The sequence below is a fragment of the Rutilus rutilus genome (genome assembly GCF_951802725.1).
Source record: "Rutilus rutilus genome assembly, chromosome: 17".
Lineage (NCBI taxonomy): Eukaryota > Metazoa > Chordata > Actinopteri > Cypriniformes > Leuciscidae > Rutilus > Rutilus rutilus.
The window spans coordinates 19,955,439-19,977,434 of NC_140230.1; the positions used below are offsets into that span (position 1 = coordinate 19,955,439).

At 40.9% G+C, this 21,996-nt stretch overlaps 1 protein-coding gene across 1 annotated transcript; it reads right to left on the reverse strand.

Moving 5' to 3' along the window:
• Positions 1-2,714: 2,714 nt before the first annotated feature.
• On the reverse strand, positions 2,715-4,680 carry LOC311276386 (meprin A subunit beta-like; the record flags this gene model as incomplete). The annotated part of the gene is made up of 6 exons (XM_084386022.1): positions 4,663-4,680; positions 4,440-4,557; positions 3,820-3,998; positions 3,499-3,708; positions 3,185-3,337; positions 2,715-2,995 (listed from the first exon to the last, which is right to left on the reverse strand). Exons 2-6 carry the CDS (start codon positions 4,553-4,555, stop codon positions 2,715-2,717), a joined length of 939 nt encoding a protein of 312 aa, XP_084242148.1. The 5' UTR covers positions 4,556-4,557; positions 4,663-4,680.
• Positions 4,681-21,996: the final 17,316 nt, after the last annotated feature.

Below are 21,996 nucleotides of genomic sequence, written 5' to 3' on the forward strand. Positions count from 1 at the left end.
TCGGACACAGTAGTCCAGCGTGGCGGCTACACATTTCCATGTTGTAAAATTTAAATAAGACAACATTTCTATTGCAAATGCAAACCCCTCCATCAACGCAACATCATTGCCGTATTGTCAAAGAGCTGCGTGGACACACAAATCGGATCTGAACAGTTGCGATACACAGTGTGGACATCATTTTAGATCATATTCCAATCGGATACAAAGATAATCAGATTTGGACTGACAGTGTGAATGTAGTAGTGAACTACTTTACGTCAACATTTTAGCCATAGTCAATGCTTCATTTACACATGTGGCTGACACTGTGCCTCTCTCAACCACAGACGCCATCTTTCATCAGTTTTTTGCACTCTTCTCTTTAACTTTCGGCAGTCTATAGAACTCAAAATGTTTTTTCTCGGTGCGACCGATTAGTACAGACCAAAACACGACCATTTTTCAGCAGCAATAATCTGCCAAATTTGCAAGTCCGTTCAGTTCAGTGGCATTGTTTACGTTCAGTGCCTCCAAAATGGCCGACTTCCGGATTGATGACGTGTAATGAAAACCCTCTATGTAGTCAATGCTCAAGTTCATGTGTAGAGCCCCTAGTGATACTTCGAGCACAGTTTCATGTTGTGTCGAGCCTTCTTAGTGTTTTAAAAATAGCGTGCTATCATAGACGTGCCACATGCACTCCCTTTCAAAAGGCATTTTGACCTAAAACGAAAATATGGTCAATCTTAAAAGTGGCGTTTCCATTCCAATTATGCTTTTACACAAAAGTTTGACTTGGGTAGATTAACAAAAAAAGCCTAGGGTCAATTTTGGCGAGAGTTACCCTTTAAGGCGGTTCAGAGTCAATTCTTTCTTTTGGGAGAGAATACATTTATTTATCGAGCACTTTCACTTTTACAACTTTGCAGAACGTTTACTTTTAGAAACAGCTATATTACACACTGCATGAAAGGGAATATAAAAAAACCCATAATAGTGGCACTTTTAAAAAGTCAACTTAAGGTAGAAGTATTAAATGTGGTTAAATGTCAAAATAACACCAGTATCATACACTAGATTTGTGAGGGTTGGGAGTAAAGTAAGCGCAATCTGCTTTGACGTCACAATCATGGTGCACTGTGGTTTATGGATCTGCCTGAAGTGTACATGCTGAGTAGACTCGCTCCCTCAATCAAAATCGAGAGGTCGAGTGTCTGTCCAAATAAATTATCCTCGTCCACTTGACGAAGTTGAACATCCTTCAAAATGGCAGTGGGGATTCCCCCAAGGGGAAGTGCTTAGGGAAATTTGTGAGTGTATGTCTAAAAGTGGAGTTAAACGCAGCCCAGGACATACTACATCTGCCATGTTGTCATTATCATGTGACCTACCAGCATCAGTTGTGTCGCATCACCACTTTTCACAAATCCTCTCCTGTGGGATAGTAAAAAGTCTATAGTGTGCACACTTCAGAATCTCGCCGGAATAAGTCATCAAAAAGGGTACTTTTTGCCTGCTCTATTATGAGTACTGTGAATTCGGACATACTTTTTTGTTAAATACTGTTTTTCGCCTACTATATAGAAGGGAAGTATGTGATTTCGGATGCAGCCCATCTCTGACTCAACTCTTTCGTGCTGAAATTGCGAGACAGCTTTCACCTCAACGAAAAAATGGCATCACGATTGAATATCGCAGAATATTTCACCTGTAGAATATCACAGCCGCCCATTTGAATTCTTGTCATCATAGCCTCACACAGACCGTGTTCATGAAATGCAAAAGAAATGGAAAAGACCAGTTTAAAGATGTTGAATATCTTTGAGTTGACTTAGCGTGGCATTAATGCACGAGGTGTGGAAAAAGCAGTAAGACGCAGCGGTCACAGTCATTTGTCTAGCACGTTTCCATTTAAAAAAAAAGTGTTACGCCCATTTTGTACTTAAAACAAGGTTTCTCTGAGGTTACTTAATAAAACCTACCTTGCATGCTGAAGAGAAATATGATGTCACCATCCTTGATAAACTCTCTTTTAGTCAGATCATCTTTCATTATGACATAGTCTGAAAAAATACCCACATATACAGTCTCACTGCCAATGGTGACTCGAGTTCCATTATTTCGAGGATTGTCCCAGTAATATCTGCCATCTGTTACAACAAAAAGTTAAAGTTAGAGATAACAATGTATTTTATCTTTAGCTAAGTAAAATTCTGCATATAAACACATAAAAATAATCAGATCCTCACTGGGAGATGCCAAAGCAGGGTCAGTGGTGATGCTTTGTTCTAAGGACATGCGCTTCTGCATGTGTGGATTCTGGTCAAGCATCTGGAAGGTTATTTGTCTCCATGGACAAGGCCACTGCAACTGGTCATCATATGCACCAGATACCAGACGAACATACATTAAAAGGTAATTCATCTGATTCACTAATGCAGCCTGAAAGCGATAACCATCACTGGAGTAATACAATGGACTGAAATGTGTTGAAGATTCCCTTATTGAAAAGTCCTTTATCTGCCATGTGTGGGGACACTCAGTCTCTGAAATATTGATATCATCCAGTGAGAAGCCTCCACGGGACTTTCCAGCTCCTTTACGGGCTTCAAATACAACTTGAAAGGTTTTCTTTGCATTCAGTGACACATGATGCAGTTTCCAGTAATTAACAGGGAGTTCTGCAAGACATTAAACTTTGAACATTTTAAGGACATCTTGAAAGCATAGGCCTACACATTTGTTTTCCTCTTTCTGAACATGTACAGCACTTGAGGAAGAGACAGACCTGTGATCTGATCCATAAGTCTGAGAGTTCCTCTGTTGTCTGCTTCATTCTGGTACTCTCGGATCCAGATGTTGAGCTGGTCAGACTCATTACCGCTGTGATAGTAGTAGAACTGCAGGCACTGGACTTTGCAGTCTCTTTTAGGGGTCATTGTCTTGCTCTCTATTCTGGCTGTGTCCCCTTTCTTTTTCCCCTCAGTGCTGAAGTGCATGAAAAAAGACGTCCCTGCAGACATGAAAACAGGTGTATAGTTGTGTGGAACTGGGTGGTACAGTGACTGCCTCTGTGGATGGTAGTGAAGCATTTCTTTTTGGGCAATTAGTATAGTAAATAGTAAAGTATAGTAGTAAAGTCTCTTCCTATAATGTCAAAACTGACATTTTCTATTTATTGACTGACTGTAACGGATCTCACCATTTCGTTTTTTGCTCGAGTAGGTGTGGTCAATCACATTGATGCCACTCACTGACTTCACTCTCTGCCAGCCATAAACAGCAGAACAGACACTCATCTGACACAGAGATTCATCATCAAAACTGCAGTGGTCAAGGAAAGAGATGGAGGAATCTGTAATGCAAACAGACAAACACTGAGGCAAAATCAATTCCTTACAACTTCCCATTCATGATGACATGTTTCCCTGGTCTCCCTTACATCAGACTTAAGTTCTACTGAAATATTTAACAACCACAAACTGCAAATGAAAACAAAGTGTGTAAAATACTCACTGCATTTATAGAGTTTGTTGAGCTCAATCGCATCATATTCACTGATGTCCAGGCGTTGACCAATCACATCTTGGAACTCAGGAAGCTTGGTGATGATCGTGGATCCATTACCATTACTGAAGGCATTTTTATCATAATGCATCACAGAGTAATAGTCATATGGGGAGGTGGTCACATTCTTGCTGTATTTATTGAAATTATTCACATACCCTGAAAATAAAGACTAATGGAGTTATTAATGTTATTGTTCATAAATAATGGTGAATGTCTGTATTTAACTGTTTTACTCTTTTCCTAAAAATAATAAAAGTTCAGAGCAACCTTTTATGATGTTTTCAAATTTGATGGTCAAATAATCATCTCTGTCATATCTTGACTGCGCATGCAAACATCCTAGTGCATGGAGAAACTCATGCTCAACAATGGCTTTTATTCCACAGCCATTTCCAATGGAAAGAGTCTGGGCTCCAGGAGATGTGCGGCCGACATATGACCAACACCTGTAAAATAAGAGAGAGATAACGGCACATTCACACAGCACATAGGTGCATTCATATTTTGGCTGGTAGTGTAAAAGAGTTTATTTACTCATGAATGTTTTATACAATACATTCAGTACAGTTTAGGCTGTATCAGAGAAAGAAAAAAAATATATATATATATATGAAGAGTTCAGATGCAAAAGCCTCTAAGTGCCATCTGAAATTTTCTTCTAGAATGATCATTTTTATCAAGCTTGTATATTTAGGTTCAGTAATTTCACTGAAATGGCAATGAAAATGACCTATTAATTGTCATTTAAGTGAAATTACTGAACTTAAATATACAAGCTTGATAAAAATGATCAAACTGATAGATGGATTTGGCACCCAACCTACCGGCTGAGTAATAAATATACAACCTAAAACAATTGTGGATTACTAACTGGAAGCATACTGTACCCTTCAAGACTCTCCACAGAGATGTAAAAATCTTCAGCTGCTCGGGGCTTAAAGTCAATACATGATTTCAGTCTGAACTGCTCAAAAGCTCTCAAAATTACTCCTTTATAGTTCATACCTATAATCACAATCAAAAATACATGATGGATGAAAAATATATAACAGTAAAACTACTTAAAAGCTGATTTGTTAAACTGTAAGTGAGAAATCCATGTTTTCTTACTGAGATTCACACTCAGCTCATAGGGGACGGGAATCTCCCACCGGTTATTCCCAACAATGGTACTCCTTTGATTAGGCTTTGATTAAGCAGATTTTTTAAGTATCATGACAAATATTATATTGACTGATTTCTGAATTATCCAATATTCAATGCACTTTAAGAATTTCTTAGAACTGAACTCACCACCATGATGTCTCCTTCTCTGAGATTTAAACCTAACATTCAGTTTAAAGTAAATATGCTTGTGTTCAGTTTACTGTAAATAACGTTCATTTCAGAATACTGATTTATGAACAAAAACAGATGTTAGCTTACTGCTAATATAAATGTACTTTAGTTATTGATATAATATAGTAGTTTTACCTTTGTTTATATCTGGAATGCCCTTCCATTCCTCAGTTCCTTTGAGAAAAATATAATGAAGAAAACAAGAAGACAGAGAGGAAGTCAGAAAATAGAATTGAGTGCTAGACAACAACACAATTTTTGTGAAACAGTCTGAAAATGAAATGAGAAAAAAAGAGCAATCAAAATTTCAGACTGTAATCACAACAGGATCTTTTACACTGTGCAAGTGAGACATATTACAAGAACTTTACAACTGATTCACGTCAGTGACTGAGCTGTACTTACCATTTATATCAGGTTGTGGCTGAGAACATGAGATATGAAAACAATAGTCAGACATCAAGAAAAGTATTTTTCAAAATCAACAACTGTATCACCTTTACAACGACAATGTATTCATCATCACAGGTATTCATTATATTGTAGGGGAGACTGGGGATAGTTGCAACAGGGGATGGTTGCAACATGTCATTTTTCTCCAATCAGAAACAAGCTAGAGTGATGACACTCATACTGCACATGCACAGTTAAACCCTCCCCCCACCAAGAAGACAGAAGACATGTTCAGCATTTGCTGCTGCATTTATTGAACAAAACTTGTTTAGGAGGTATGAAAGTAAATTTTTTCATGAGATGCATTTTTGTCATACTGTCCTGACATTTGGTACTTAGTTTGAATTATTGTTTTGTTGACTTCTAAATGACATGGTTAGCATGTGTCAAAGTCAGTGTGTCTAGCAGGTATATGATGTTCTGTCATGGCTATATAGGTTTGGGGACGGTTGCAACAAGTTATAAATTGCATGTTTAATAAAAGTTTGTTGCATTGCAAATTGTTCAATTCTTTCTGTTTGACACTGATATATGGAGAGATTGAATAGCATCTGTAACACCTGCACACTGAATCTATGTAGGCCTATGTTCTACACAACAAACAAAACTCAATAACTGTTATTTGATAAATATCACTAAATAAATAAATAATAGGCTACAATAATATTATTGTATAAATAAATAATCCTATAATATTATAGTAGGCCTAAAACAGTTAATATTTTCTGAATTCTACGCTCATTGAGACAAAAAGCTAAAGTTAATTGATTAAATTTAAGGTATTTTTAACATGTTGCAACCATCCCATGGTTGTGTTACAACTGTCCCCTGGGTTGGGGTCAGTTGCAACATCTGGCTTCTTCCATTCAAATAAATACTGTGAACGATATGTCATATGTAATCATCTTTAAATGGTATGGGTAATTAGCAGGCAGATGCAAAAGAGAAATGCAAAAAGTGTTGCAACCGTCCCCGGTCTCCCCTAGGCTATTCACTATAACATAAACCTTTTACTATCCGACTTACCATTGGTGATGCAAGACAAAGTGCCAGAACCAAACTCAGCAGAAGAAAAGCACATAACTGCATTTTTACTGGGAATCATAATGATTATCACAATCATAATCACATAATGATCACATTTTATGAATTATGTTTTATTATTTGCATTAAAAATTGCAAGCAAAATGCAAGGGATACCCAAAGTATTTAATGACATTGATTGAATCTCAATTATATTAAAGACCATGAAAATATGCGATTAAAAAATAAAAGGGGAATACATACCAGTTCAGTCGTTAACAGCTAAAGTTAAAACATAAAACTGCTTGACCACCGAGAGCTTGGCAGGTAATAACCAAGTGAGAGTCCCTTGAAGTCTGACAGGTTATTTAAACATGCAGTTTTTTTGTTCTTCCTTATACTGAGCTCCCATTGGAAGCGAGACACACCAACACACACACACACACACACACGCACGCACGTCCGCACAAACGCGCGCGCAAACACACACGTTACAAAATGTCAGGACATTGCATTAGTATAATTACTTCTTCTTTTTTAAAAGCTTCCATAAGTGGTACTTGATGTCCACTCAGTGAAACCATGCACTCATGTACCTAATCTTCAGATCAAGTCTGCAAAACTGCAAGCACATAGACTTCTTTGCAAAACGCTAAACACCCCGCCCACAATAATTTTAGGTCGGGAAGTTATATATTCTGACTAGAATCTGAGTATGACAACGTCAGGCAAGCTAAACAGTTTAGACACATCATTCAAAACTAACAGCTCCTTTGTTTCATTTGGGAAACACTGCCATATGCCACATTAATTTACCGATTACCTACATACAATGATCATGTATTAAAAAGTTAATACATAATTTGTTCACTTAGAAATCAATACTCAATGTTTTGAGAAAAAAAGAAAATGTTCACTCTTGCATTTTTGTTTATTTTGTAAATACTGAATATACATACAAGCTGCCTTTATACAATACAGACAATCTGTATTGTCTTTATACAATACAGATTGTTTCAAAGCAGCTTTACAATAGTAACAATGTCAAATTCTGCTGTAAATCAGCTCTAATAAGCCAATAGTGTCATTATACAGCTGAAGTCAATTCAGTGTTGTTGATTCAGTTGAGTTTAATAACTCTAAAGGTCATCAATTTTACATGTATTATTATTATTTTTTTTTATTTTTTTGCTGTAAGACACTGGTTTTTCTGTTCTCACCCTGACTCAAGTCCTAAAAACAACAGCCAACTATGATCCAACTATGATGTATCTTGTGAATCTATTGTTTTTTACATTTCATGTTTGGTATCATTTTAAATATCTCACCATTTTCTTAAACCATTGGCAAAATGGTCTCAAGTTCACAGCCGTGAATAATCATGTACTAATATCTGAATTAATACTATTAATTTTATATTATTAACAGCTTTATTAATTCACCTGTTGTCTCGTTAATTATAGCCTATCATTAGTTCCTGTCTATTTATATCCAGAGTTTTAGTCCTTTGTCTGGTCTCATCTATGATTTACGTGGTTGTGTTCTCCTGTGTTTGGATCGTTTATTAAAATACTATTTCCTTGGACTATTCCTGTCGTGTGCTTCATTCAACACACGGTAGCGTGACACATGTTTGATAGTCACTGCATTAATTAACATTTAGGGGTAAACTAAATCAATCAGGCTCCATAATATTTTGACTGAAATAAATGTAAACAATTTATCATTGTCATAATTTGAACAACTGACATCTGCAGCTTTGTCATAAACGAATGGTACAGGATTAGCTTGTCATTTTTTTTCACTGATCCTCCTTATCAAATGTAGAAAATACTAAATCCACTAATTGAACTTAAAAGGTCATTGGAGTTTTTGCCACCTGCTTTTAAATTGCTTACGGTGCATGTGTTGGCATTTTTACACTTTGCTTTAAAACCAAATCTTCCGCCATCGTATTGTCAGACAAGAGTGAGGTGAAATGGGCCAAGTGAGGTGAAATCTGACTCCTGCTGTTGATCTGTGCTGTGACCAGGCCTGTTGCGACAAGGCAAGCAAACCAAGCAATTGCTTGGGGCCCTGAGCTGGCCCCAAATTCCTTCAAACGGCCCTGGCTGTGACTCTTGTTCTGTCCATGCTGAATTGAGCAGACACGTTCAGTTTTTAATTGTAGTGTCTGTTCTATAACTGAACTAAATTATTTTTATTTCTATAAAAAATCAAAACGACGGTGCTGTGGAAGGCTAGTGAAGTAACTGGTGCGCGGCTGAACATCGTACAACACTGACAATTGCAGCATGCAAGCCAAGTAGAAACACAATTAATGCACCAATGAAGCACATAGAGTGTGCCACTAATGAGTGTCCCATCAGAAACAAACAAATGTAATATAGTTCCTGGATGGGAGTAGCTATGAATAAACATAAATTAGCAATAGAAATCAGAAAACGGTTGAGATCAAATTAAATATATTAGTGATAATTATTAGTCTATTTGCCACATTTGATTAGATGGATATATGTAATTAATGGCTAAATAACCATGTGCCATTCCAATAATTATTTGTCACAAAGCTGCAGATAGTAGATTATGATATTACATTTTAAATTATGACAGTATTAATTCACGTTTAATTTAAAGTCAGAGTAGGTTACTTCTTATTTATTTTACCTAAATGTTATAATGCTTAACTATCAAATGCATGAATCCTTATCCCAGACAGCAAACTGACATATAATCAACTTTCTTGTGGCATCGGAACAATTCAAGTTGATTTCTGACGTCGATCCCGCATAGTTTTGCTCTTAAAGTAATGTTAAACCAACGTCATACACAGCTTTCAAAACTAACGGAAAATAAACAATGTGGATTTTAGTTGGGTGAAACGACGAATCAATACATATTCAACATAAAATCGATCTAATTGGTTATCTTACATAACATTGAAACGATATTGATTTCAGTTGGGTGAAATGATGTTATAGCTACAATAAAGTCATTTTCTAAAAATCTTGAATACTTAATAGCCTACTAATAGATAAATTAGCCTGTAGGCTATATGTAGGCTAATAATTTATTAAACACATCACATTCAGTTATCATTGCTTTATGTATACAAAATAGTTAAATACATCTTTAGAGCATATTGCATACAAAACTCAAAACTAATATAAATGCATGCTCACTCAAATACACAAAGAGCTAGGCCTATAAAAGCAGATTATAGGTTGATATAACTAGTCTGAAGTTACAAAGCGATAATACTGCAGAATTAAACTGGTCATGGTATTTTGTTCCAAAAATTGAATCCAAAATGATTCATGTAGCCTAGCCCTAGATCCAGTGAGTTTTTGAAATTATGAGTAGAAAGTTGTAAAAATAGTATTAACTTTTTTTAGTATTAACTTTTATATGAACTAAGTTTAGGTACCCGCTTTATGTGCACGCTCTGATTTCCATTTACAATGTGTTTTTGCAGCATTGAATAAGCTATAGCTTATCACAGCATGTCCGTGAAAAGCATTGGACAATCAGAGATGTTTAAGTTATTCAGAAACTTTACTGATTGGGTTCGACATGTTTTCAAATCCTCTCAAAAAAAGGTGTAGACGCAATGTAAATAAGAGATTCATTGTGCAAAACATGTAGAGAACTGTTAGGGAGTAAAATGGAAAATAAGCTAACGAGTGATTCTCTGCTGCTTTCTACTGGTTATAGTAAATTTCAGGTCATTTTCATTCCAGTGTTCGGTTTCCATCAGGTGACAAATCCTCAACTTGATAGTCTCACAGGATGGTAAATAGTGAAGCGAGGATTCATGTGCAGAAAACTCAGGATCTTTATTAAACAAAACTACAAACAAAAACTCCCCGTGGGGGAAAACAAGACAGGCCTCTGGCATCAAACAGGAAACACAAGGGAACATAGACAAACCAGCACAGGACTGTAGTGATGTTACATATGACACTGAAGCTTCGATGCGCGTATCACATAAGCGACACAATTTGTAGTGAAGCCCCGTATCGAGGCGTGTATTGGTTTGCTAAAGTCACGTGATCGATGACAAACGATGCCTCACTTTCTGTCTAGTCACGTGCGCGTTTCGCTTTGGTTGTCAGAAGGCTCGAACTTCAGATCGTATTTAACGAGTCATTGTTGCCTCAGTCGGTCTGGTTGATATTTACAATTATTGACATTTAATAACAGATGATCCTATCAGACAATGTCCTTATTCATTTTGTGTGTGTGTGTGTGTGTGTGTGTGTGTAGAGAGAGAGAGAGAGAGAGAGAGAGAGAGAGAGAGAGAGAGAGAGTAGGCCTACATTAAATCTTATTGAATCATATAAGCTACTATATTTTATTGTCACACTTTAATGGGAAAATGAATTTATTTAATGAACAAATCAAACACAAACATGTAAGGCTTTTATTTGTACACATAACATTGAAACTATGGAGTGTGTTGTGGTTGCTTCATCTGCCAGAGCTTCTAACACAGGCTTCTGGCTGCTTTATTTTAAATAACCACCAGATGGCGCTGTTCTCAGCGCTGTTCTCGACACTCTCGAAGCTTTGAATCTTTTCCCGGAACAGTCAGGGGAAAGCCTCAGTGATTCATGAGGCTTCATTTCCCCATCCCTACAGGACTGCAAACACAGGGAGACTAAATAGGGAAGCAAACAAGAGGGTAACGAGGAAAACAGGTGGGGCAAATTAATCAATAATCAGGTAACAAGATGGGAGGGGCTAGACAATTGACAGGAGAGCACATGGCACAAGGAAATACATGACAAGCCATGTTCTCACAACAAACCAGACTATACACAAACACATGACAAACCGGGAGTGTCAGAGCTTGTCACCAAACCAAGATATAACCTAGACAGAAGGTGACAGAAATCTGACATTACCCACCAGGAACAGACACCGGCTCAGCGGCGGCCATCTTGTCCGGAGACACCGGCTCGGTGGTGGCCATCTTGTCCGGAGTCTCTGGATCAGCAGACGTGACGTGAACAGTCTCTGGATCGGCAGACGTGACGTGAACAGTCGTGACGTGAACAGTCTCTGGATCGGCAGACGTGACGTGAACAGGACATGGGGGTTCGGGAACCACCGGACCAGGCGAAAGGAAAGCCTTCCTCCTCCTCCTCATCCTCCGTTTCCCTGAGTGAAGCCCACCAATGGGGGCGCTGCAGCCTCCTCAGCTGCCACTGGATAGGAGGCAGATGAGGTGGACCTGTTCTTCCTCCTCCCTCTCCCCGAAAGGGTCATCGGAGGACTGGGCAGTTTGTGAGGTGAATGGGAGGTGGGCCAAGAGGGGGAAGGCCACCCTTCTCTCCACGGTTGTACACAAACTGCCAGAATAACAGTATCCCCAGCATTCCCATCTCCCAGGCACGAACAGGATCATTAATAATTAATAATAATAATAATAATAATAATTAATTACATTTATATAGTGCTTTTCTAGGTACTCAAAGCGCTTTACAAGGGGGGAATCTCCTCAACCACCACCAATGTGCAGCATCCACCTGGATGATGCGACGGCAGCCATATTGCGCCAGAACACCCACCACACACCAGCATACTGGTGGAGAGGAGACAGTGATGAAGCCAATCAGTATATGGGGATGATTAGGAGGCCATGATGGACCGAGGCCAAGGGGCAAATTTGGCAAATTTCATTAAGGCCATTGTTGAAAATGTCCTTGAGTACTGTGTCGCTGATGTTGAGCCCCTCCACTACAAACACAAACTGGTGAGCAAACTCCTTCACAATGGCTCTCCCTTGACGGAGAGAAAGGAGTTTGCTACGTTGCTCCATCTGTTGAGCGGAGGGGCAAGGAGATGGGTAAAGGAAGATGCCTATTCTTCTGCTGAATCTTCTATAGGCTGGTTCATTCTGTCACGGGATGGTAAATAGTGAAGCGAGGATTCATGTGCAGAAAACTCAGGATCTTTATTAAACAAAACAAAACTACAAACAAAATCTCCCATGGGGGAAAACAAGACAGGCCTCTGGCATCAAACAGGAAACAGGAGGGAACATAGACAGCAAACTAGCACAGGACTGCAAACACAGGGAGACTAAATAGGGAAGCAAATTAATCAATAATCAGGTAACAAGATGGGAGGGGCTAGACAATTGACAGGAGAGCATATGGCACAAGGAAATATATGACAAGCCATGTGCTCACAACAAACCAGACTATACACAAACACATGACAAACCGGTGTCAGAGCTCGTCACCAAACCAAGATATAACCTAGACAGAAGGTGACAGACCTCTGACAGATAGCACATGGCATATTTAGATGGTATATCCATGAATAAAGATGAGAAATGTAGATTGTACATAAAATGTTACCATTTTATGCAAATATAAAAAAGCTATCAATTGTTGGAGGCAAAAAAACAAACAAAAAAACAACAACAACATAAATCCTCCAAACACTTTAGAGAAAATTAACAAAACAGAGTATTAAAAAAGTTATTAGAAATTAATTTGATTGTGTATGGTATTGAAAATGTAAGGCCCGCCCAATTGGTCCAACGACAGTTTCCGATAAGCGGGTGAAGATTCACTGTGTTTCTGTCTTTTCAGAGTGGCAATTATAATATAATTCCAATTAAACTTTTATCTGACTCCATTTTATCACAACCTTGAATTTAGGTTAGAATGCCAATTTATTATTGACCATTTCTATGATAATTAGACATCTCATTACTCTATTTAACTCTTTAGTCTTATTATAGGCTACTCGTTCATTCGGGTGCCAAAGTCGCACAGGGTCCTCGCACCGGCTGTTCAATTTTATGCGGATCCACGAACACAAACTCTCCAGTCTGATCAATAACCAGAGGTTATGGCTTAAGCAATTTAATAATGCCGCCCATGCTTGCTGTTGTTATTTAGCCCACAGTCGCCTATATAACAACTTTGTTGAAGCCAAAACAATAACCAGAGGTTATGGCTAGTACATTAAGATAATGCCACCTCAATGCTTGCTATTTCGTATTTTTTATCTATAGAATCTTGCCAGATGTGCCCCATGCTCCATACAACCTGAGATCTAGTATGTACTTAACCCTGGACACAGCTTTGCGGTAACAACGGATACAACGTAATCTACTAAAGTTAATAATTTCAGAGTAAAGGCCCTTGCACACTGAGTCAGAAATTCGCATCCGAAATTTTCGCACGTAAAAAAATTAATTTGACTTCACGTTTTGTCAATTACACACTGCCTCCGTGTGCCTTTCTGCGTTTTTCGCATCCGTAGCAAGCATTTCGAATGGTGTTTTGACAATTCAGAGCCACCGAATACGAAAAAAAACACACACGAAAAATCCGGACTCAGTGTACAAGGATCGATATTAAGTCAGAATAAAATCAAATGTTACAATTTATTATTACTCAGGTAAATTTATCATGCCAATTACATAATTAATCAAAGATAATCAATACAATAACATAAAATGCACAGAGATAAAGAATAAGTAATAATAAAATAATATGATAATATAATATAATAATAATAAAAATACCTGATATTAGAAAAAATACATAATACTGAGCGTCCAAGGACATTCAGCATTACGGGCTGATCTAACAACAAATCGCGCTGAGCCTCTTGAAACATTTCTTTAAATAATCAGACAAAGACAGAAACCTCTTTCAAATGGAAACATGAGCTAACAATGGCAATCTGTATTAATCAAGGTCCCAGGCCTGGCCAGTTTACAACTTGCTGAGGACAGAGGTCAATTTGTGTTACCCACCCACCACAGTTGCCTATAAGCAAGATATCTCCAAACTCTTAAAACATTTATTACCTTTTGGTTTACTTCTGTGGGGATGAGACATTTCAAATGATACCAAACATATAGTGTGATCATTGTTCACATTAAACCATACAGATTTTTGGGTGAATTTCAGGTGATCTCAGCATGAGAGAGAGAAGAGATGGGGAAAGAGGGGGTGATGATAAGACTGTAAGGGTGAGGCGTGAACTGCTTGGTGTGGTGCGCCTCGGATGGTGTTGTGCAAGGCAGTGTTCAAATATTAACTGTTTTCTCAGAGAGAGTAGCTTCCAGTTATTCCAGTTTCTCCAGTATTACAAAAATGTGGGTTACATCATCTTCCAGGTGATAACCATTAGCAGTGGTGTAGTCGGGGCCATACACACGTAGGCCCATACGGCGTATGCTTACTATTTGCCCAGGGCTCAGAGGGCTGTTTACGAACTGTGTCCAATGCTGTTGTGTAAACTCACGATTTTTTGTTGTAATTGGTGCATTAGCAATTCTATCATTCTACCTTTTCCACCCATCATCGACTGACAATGAAAGAACTCCGCTCAATGCCGCTCTGTGTTTTGAGTTCTCTCACTGCAGCGGACACGGCGTAAGATTTATGGTGGTGAGTGAATTAGGCTATTAATTAATTTTATACATGACACGTTCAGAGCTTTTATATAAACGCTAAGTTCCCATACGAACTGAAAATACCAATTATCAGCGCAACATCATGTTTAATGTGCATGAGTGGCCCGCGAATCATATACTCTGAATCTTATCACGTTCCAAAAGTGTGATAATTTCCTCGAGCTGTTCCTATCGTGGCATGACACTGATGATCAAATGTGCGACCCACTTGCATTGTATTGAGAATTTAACACTTTAAAACGCTATGGAGAAAGTCAAACATGATCTAGAACAGCCACTAAAAAGACTGATGAGAGAGAAAACATCATCTTGCACCAACATTTATTATAAAGCTTTTTTAATTTTTCATGACCACCCTTACTAGAATGTATCACGTTTTATTGTATTTATTGTGGTAATATGAATTTATAATTTAGCCTAACCTATTAAGGGAATATATTTTTCGCTATAAATCTATACTACATCTATAGCCTATTACTGTGACATGTTGTAGCTATTGTTTCTATATGTGTATGTTGCTATTTTTCATAACAAATGCTATTGTAAAAAAGAAAAAAAAGAAAAATGTTTTAAAAAGTTAGTTTGACTTATGGCATATTGAAGTAAAACATTCTGTCAAACTAATAAGCTTCCAGGTGCTTAATGTAAAATTCATCATATAGTTTCATAGCGTTTCCCAACCTGGGGTTCACTAAAGATTTACGAGGGTTTGCCAGCCTCTCTCTAGTTTAAGTTTTAGGGATGAAACGGTTCCTCTTTGATCGAAAAAGAATCACTATATTTATTCAAAAGAATCGCTACATTTATTCAAAAGAATCACTATATTTATTCAAAAGAATCGCTACATTTATTCAAAAGAATCACTATATTTATTCAAAAGAATCAATAAATTTCTTCAAATGAATCGCTACATTCGTATGATTACACTGTAAAATTTTTGTAATTACACAGTAACAAATGTATAATTAAACCGTAACTAATGTGTAACAAATGTATATTGACACTGTAATGTATAAATAAACTGTAAAATATGTACATTTAAACTTTAACAAATGTGTTATTACACTGTAACAAACGTATAGTAACACTGTAAGAAATGTATAATTACACTGTAATAAATGTATAATTACACTACAAAAAAAATGTATTACAAAAGAATTGGCACATTTCTATATTAACAGTTTGACAATAAAACATGATGCAATTTCTGACAGCATCACAGTTTACAATATGTAAGATTTTTGTTATAAAATATCCAAAAATCACTTGCAGAGTGTGATATATTTTCTGCAGTTAAGTACACAATATCCCAAAAGTTCCCAAAGATTTTTTAATTTTCTGAGAAATTCCAATTTTAAATAATGGTTCGTCCCTGGGCATTGTCGTCTGTCAATATCCGTGTTATCCCTGGTTTCCGTTTGTACTGCCATAGTAACCATGGCGACAGACGTGGACAACTGCGTTACGTCTAGCGGCATGCTCACGTTGTGGTTTCGTTCAAACATTATAGACCATGGCCAGCAGGGACAAAAGGAGAAATAAAACGAGGATCAAAATCGGCGTGGTGTTTTCGAGATGCTGAGAGCTCCACGTCTGCGACTAACTTTGACTTGACATAGACGACGCTCTTGCATGTACTTTATTAGACAAGTGAGCAAATGTCAGAGGTGGGACAAAGTCATTGTTATGCAAGTCACAAGTAAGTCTCAAGTCTTTGCCCTCGAGTCCCGAGTCAAGTCGAGTCAAAGATGAGGCAAGTCCCGAGTCGAGTCAAAAGTCAAAGCCAACAAGTCTCAAGTCGAGTCCAAAGTCCTACCATTTTAGTTTCGAGTCATTTCAAGTCCTCTTACCACAGAAATAAAATTTATACAAATCATGTACGTCTGTAAGATTTGTATTTATTTAAACCTCTTTTTATACTTTGATTTATAATCAAATACAGTAAAAAACAGAAAATTTTATTTTCACAAAAAATGCTTGTATTTCAACAGCATATTGCACTAGAACAATGCACAGCATGCAGCTTCAGTCCTGTATTGTATTAACCCCTTCCCAGTCACCCCCAATTTTGGCAAGTGCTGCATACATGAAATGCCCAAAATAAAAAGGTTACTGCTCATAAGTAATTCTGAACATAACACACATACATTTAGAAAGCCAACACTTGAGAGTTTATAGTTCAAGACTCAAAATTAACCAGACTGTTATTAATATTGAGATATATAAGCTCAAACATATTTTGAACTAAAATAATCTGGGATCACCAGTGATCCCTGACTGGTAACCTCATATTGCAAAACAGTTTAACTTTCAAATAGACATGGGTCGTTTTAGCCTAAACCTTTTTAAACATGTCATCAATAAAATCCTCACTCCTCAAAATTATCACTTCTGAAAAACTGGACCAACCTGATAATATAATTGGAATGTGTGTTGCAGTGCGTATGCGGTGCAAGACCAGCACGCGCAATAGTGCTTTCACATATGCTTCGTTTGCAGTGCGTGATCCGCGGCTGTACCACAAATACATACTCACTATTTGTATTTCAAATCCAGAAGTTATTAGCATCTTTTATTTAATAAAAAAAATTTGTCAGCATTGCGATTCTCTTTGTACACACGTATGCACTCTTTAAAAGACGTATTCACGTTTAAATACAATTTAAACAACGTATTATTTAATGCATTACTCTTATATAATTATATATTAAGTTGCTCAAACAAGTGGTAAAATATTTAACCATGTACTTATATTAAAATCGCATAGCCTACATTTTAAATTAAAACTTAAAATTGACAAAAACAGCAGACTCATACTCTTTCTTTTGCATAATTTAAATCTTTATACAATAAATCTCGCATGTCACAAAGAACTTGTTTTTCCACCTCCACGAATGAGACGAGTGTTATGTTGCCTTGTTGAAATATGTATTTTCCCTTGATTTAGGCTACCCCGGTCTTACTTCTCAGCATTGCGATTCTCTTTGTACACATATACACTCTTTAATAGACGTATGCACGTTTAAACACAATTTAAACAACGTAGGCCTATTATTCAATGCATTACTTCTACTTATATTAAGTTCCTAAAGCAATTGGTCAAATATTTAACCATGTAGCCTAGGCTACTTATATAAAAAAACAGCCGACTCTCATGCCTTTTATTTTATATTTAAATTAATACAATAAATCTTGCATGTCACAAGGAACATGTTTTTCCACCTCCACGAATGAGACGAGATTTGTTCATTATGTCGCCTTGTTGAGGTAAATTGTAGTTCCCTTTCAAGGCGGTAACTTCGACATTACGTCAACTGTGACGTATATGGGAACTCCTCCCTTTTCCATTTTGCTGAAATCTTATGGGCTAACGCCAGCTGGGGACAGCTGGCCAATTGACGCGAAGCATGCAAATACTGACAGGCTGCGGGCAGTATAAATGCATGGGTTCGTGGCAATAACGTCAGAATCTCTCTTTTCACGCTAAGAAATCATTTGTCATCGTGAAGTTGCATTAGAGGACTAATAGTAATTTTTCTTCGACGCATCCGATGGCTACTACATGCCAGTTATGTGCGGGCCCCTTAGACCCGCCCGACACTCACCCGTTCTGTGTCGCTTGCCTGGGCCTCGCCCACGCTGAAGCGGCACTAACGGACGACACGTGCGCCCACTGCGCCGAGCTGCCAGTGCGCGCCCTCAGAGCCAGAAGGGAAGTGGCTCGATCAGCAGCGGGGATGAGGCCCACTGCCGCCAGCGAGCCGCTGGTGGGCCCTCCCCCACCCGACGACGAGGTCTTCGATGCCGTCAGCTTCGCGGACGCGAGCTTTCGCCCCCCCCACGCCGTCGCGAGCTTCGTCTCCTTTGGGGCTGGTGGGGAAGACGACTCCATGTCACTCTCGGCGTCGGAAAAGGATTGGGCGTCTCTATCCGAACGCCCCGACCAAGAGGGCCCTGCAGACCTCCAGGATGAGCTCGTCAGGGTCCTCGGCAAGGCCGTCTCTGAGCTGGACCTCAAGTGGAGTGCTCCGGACGAGCCAGCCAAGAGCAAGTTGGACACTTGGTTTCTCCAGTCGAGCCGTCGTAAGACTGCATCGAGGAGAAGTACCCCGTTCTTCCCAGACGTTCACGAGCACGTGGTGAGGGCGTGGGCTGCACCCCAATCGGCGCGCACCCACTCGAACACGCAGGCCATGTTCGCGCACGTGGACGGGGCGGAAGCCCACGGATATGTGCGCATGCCCCCCGTCGAGGAGACCGTTGCCGCGCACCTGTGCCCGTCTTCATCTGCACTGGGGTCGGACCGCAGCCTGCCATCCAAGCCGTGCAGGTTCACCGCCCACCAGGCGGATAAGGCCTACGCATCTGCGGGGGAAGCAGCTTCAGCTCTACACGCCATGGCGATACTACAGGTGTTCCAGGCGAAGCTACTTCAATCCCTAGACGACGGCTCAGTGGATGCTGACGTCATCAGGGATCTGCGCGCGGCAACGGACCTCGCGCTGATGGCTACCAAGCGATCTGCTCAAGCCATCGGCCGCTCCATGGGATTCATGGTCGTCCTCAACAGGCACCTATGGCTAACCCTAGCTGACCTGAAGGACACTGACCGCAAGACGCTCCTGAACGCTCCAATCACTCCCTCCGGCCTCTTTGGTGACGCCGTGGAGTCAGTCACGGAGCGTTTTTCTGAGACGCAAAAACGCGCGAAGGCGATGAGCCACGTGATGCCCCGTCGCTCACTCCAGCCATCGGCGAGATCCCGCTCGTCTTCGGCTCCTCGCCAGGCTCAAGGACAGGCTAGACAGCCCGCCGTGGTGCCCCGCCCCGAACCGGACGCCCGTTTCGCCCGCGGCCGGAACAGGCAGTGGACGGGACCTGGGAAAAAACGCCAGGGTCAGAGTCAGAGGAGGAGCCCGCGCCGTGAGAGAACCAGCGCGCCATCCCCGGCTACCAAGCCATCCACCTGACAGAGCGGTCAAGAGGAAGAGAGAGCGTGCGGGGGGGCCCTCCCCCAAACGCCGTGTTCTAAAGCACCATGTCCCCCATGTTACCCCGGGCGACAAGTGCATTGTGTGTGCAAATGTTGTTTCTGCTTGTGTGAGTTCCACAATAAAAACATGTACCCCTGCACAAAAAGAGCTTTTTCTTCCTCTTACACCAAACACTGTGTCACTCGCCCTGCCCCAGAGCAGCGCAGAGTCACAGCCCATAACTATAATGGCCTCTCGAGGGCACGAGAGTGTCAACATTACACCAAGCCCATCGCGAGCCGCCCTCCCGCCAGTGTTTTTAGACTCGCGGGGGCGGGGCTCCAGTCAAAACACATCGTCGCTAAAAAAAGCTACGGCGGCAATAAAGCTAACGCGTCCGCTGTGTCACTTCACGGACGCGTGGGAGGCTATTCCGGGCGTTTCACCGTGGGTACTGGGAATAATTCGGCACGGATATTCTCTCCAGTTCAGACGCAGGCCACCCCGCTTCAACGGCGTGGTCCCGTCACTGACCTCGCCCCAAAACGTTCCCGTTCTGAGACAGGAAGTTCTCAGTCTGCTCGAGAAAGGAGCGATAGAGCGGGTCCCTCCGAGCGAGCAAGAGAGCGGGTTCTACAGCCGTTATTTCGTGGTGCCAAAAAAGGATGGAGGACTCCGTCCGATTCTGGACCTGAGACCCATCAACCGAGCACTTCACAAGCGCGCGTTCAGAATGACAACACTGAAACAGATCCTGGCACAAATTCGTCCCGGGGACTGGTTCGCTTCAGTGGACTTAAAGGACGCCTACTTTCATATTCAAATAGCGACGCGCCACAGGCGTTTCCTGAGGTTTGCTTTCGAAGGAACGGCTTATCAGTATTCGGTGCTACCGTTCGGACTAGCCCTGGCTCCCCGAACATTTTCAAAGTGTGTGGACACAGCGCTCTCCCCCCTCAGATCGAGCGGGATGCGTATCCTGAATTATCTGGACGATTGGCTGATATTAGCCCACTCAAGAGATGTGCTAATCAGTCACGTGGAAACGCTGCTTCGCCACCTGGATACGCTGGGACTGCGTGTGAATATGCAGAAAAGCGTGTTTATTCCGAGTCAGACTATAACTTATCTGGGAGTATGTTTGGACTCGGTGGCGATGCGAGCCCACCTCTCTCAAGAGCGCATAGAGACAATCTCTTCGACCCTGCGCCGTTTCAGACCGGGCAGGTCTGTTTCATTAAGAGAATTTCAGAGGCTCCTGGGACTGATGGCGGCGGCTTCTTCAGTGTGCCATCTGGGTCTGCTGCATATGCGGCCGCTGCAGTTCTGGCTGAGAACCCGAGTTCCGCCGAGGGCGTGGTCTTCAGGCCACAAGCGCATTACGGTCACTCACAGTTGTGTCAACACTCTGAGACCGTGGAGCAACCCGGACATATTCAGCCCAGGAGTTCCTTTGGGTATAGTGACACAACGCACCGTGGTCTCGACGGATGCATCAACCTCGGGCTGGGGAGCAGTGTGCTTAGGCGTGCCTGCCTCAGGCCTGTGGTCGGAGTCACAGAGAGAGTGGCACATAAACCGTTTGGAGTTGGAGGCGGTGTCCTTAGCCCTGGAAGCATTTCGGTCAAAATTGGAGCAGCAACATGTACTGATCCGAACCGACAACACGTCCGTGGTCTCGTACATAAATCGTCAGGGCGGCGTGCGCTCCAGAGCTCTGTTCAAACAGGCAGAGAGTCTCCTGTTGTGGGCGGACCGTCACCTTCTCTCCATAAGAGCGGCGCACATCCCCGGTCTCCTGAACCGTGGAGCAGATATGCTGTCGAGGAACGGGATTCCTCAAGGAGAGTGGAGGCTTCACCCTGGGTCAGCCCAAATGATTTGGGATCGATTCGGGAGGGCGGACGTGGATCTGTTTGCCACAAGCGAGAACACGCACTGTCGGACGTTCTTCTCGCTATCTCACTCCCCACTGTTGGGAGATGCTCTGACATCGCGCTGGCCGGAAGCCAGGCTTTACGCGTTTCCTCCAGTGAAGATTCTGCCTATGGTGTTGTGCAAAATCAGAGAGGAGAGAGCGTCAGTGATCCTCGTGGCCCCGAACTGGCCGAATCAGCCCTGGTTTGCGGACCTGAGAGAGTTAATGGTGGCTCCCCCATGGCGAATCCCCCTCAGGAAGGACCTGCTGTCTCAGGCGAATGGCACGAT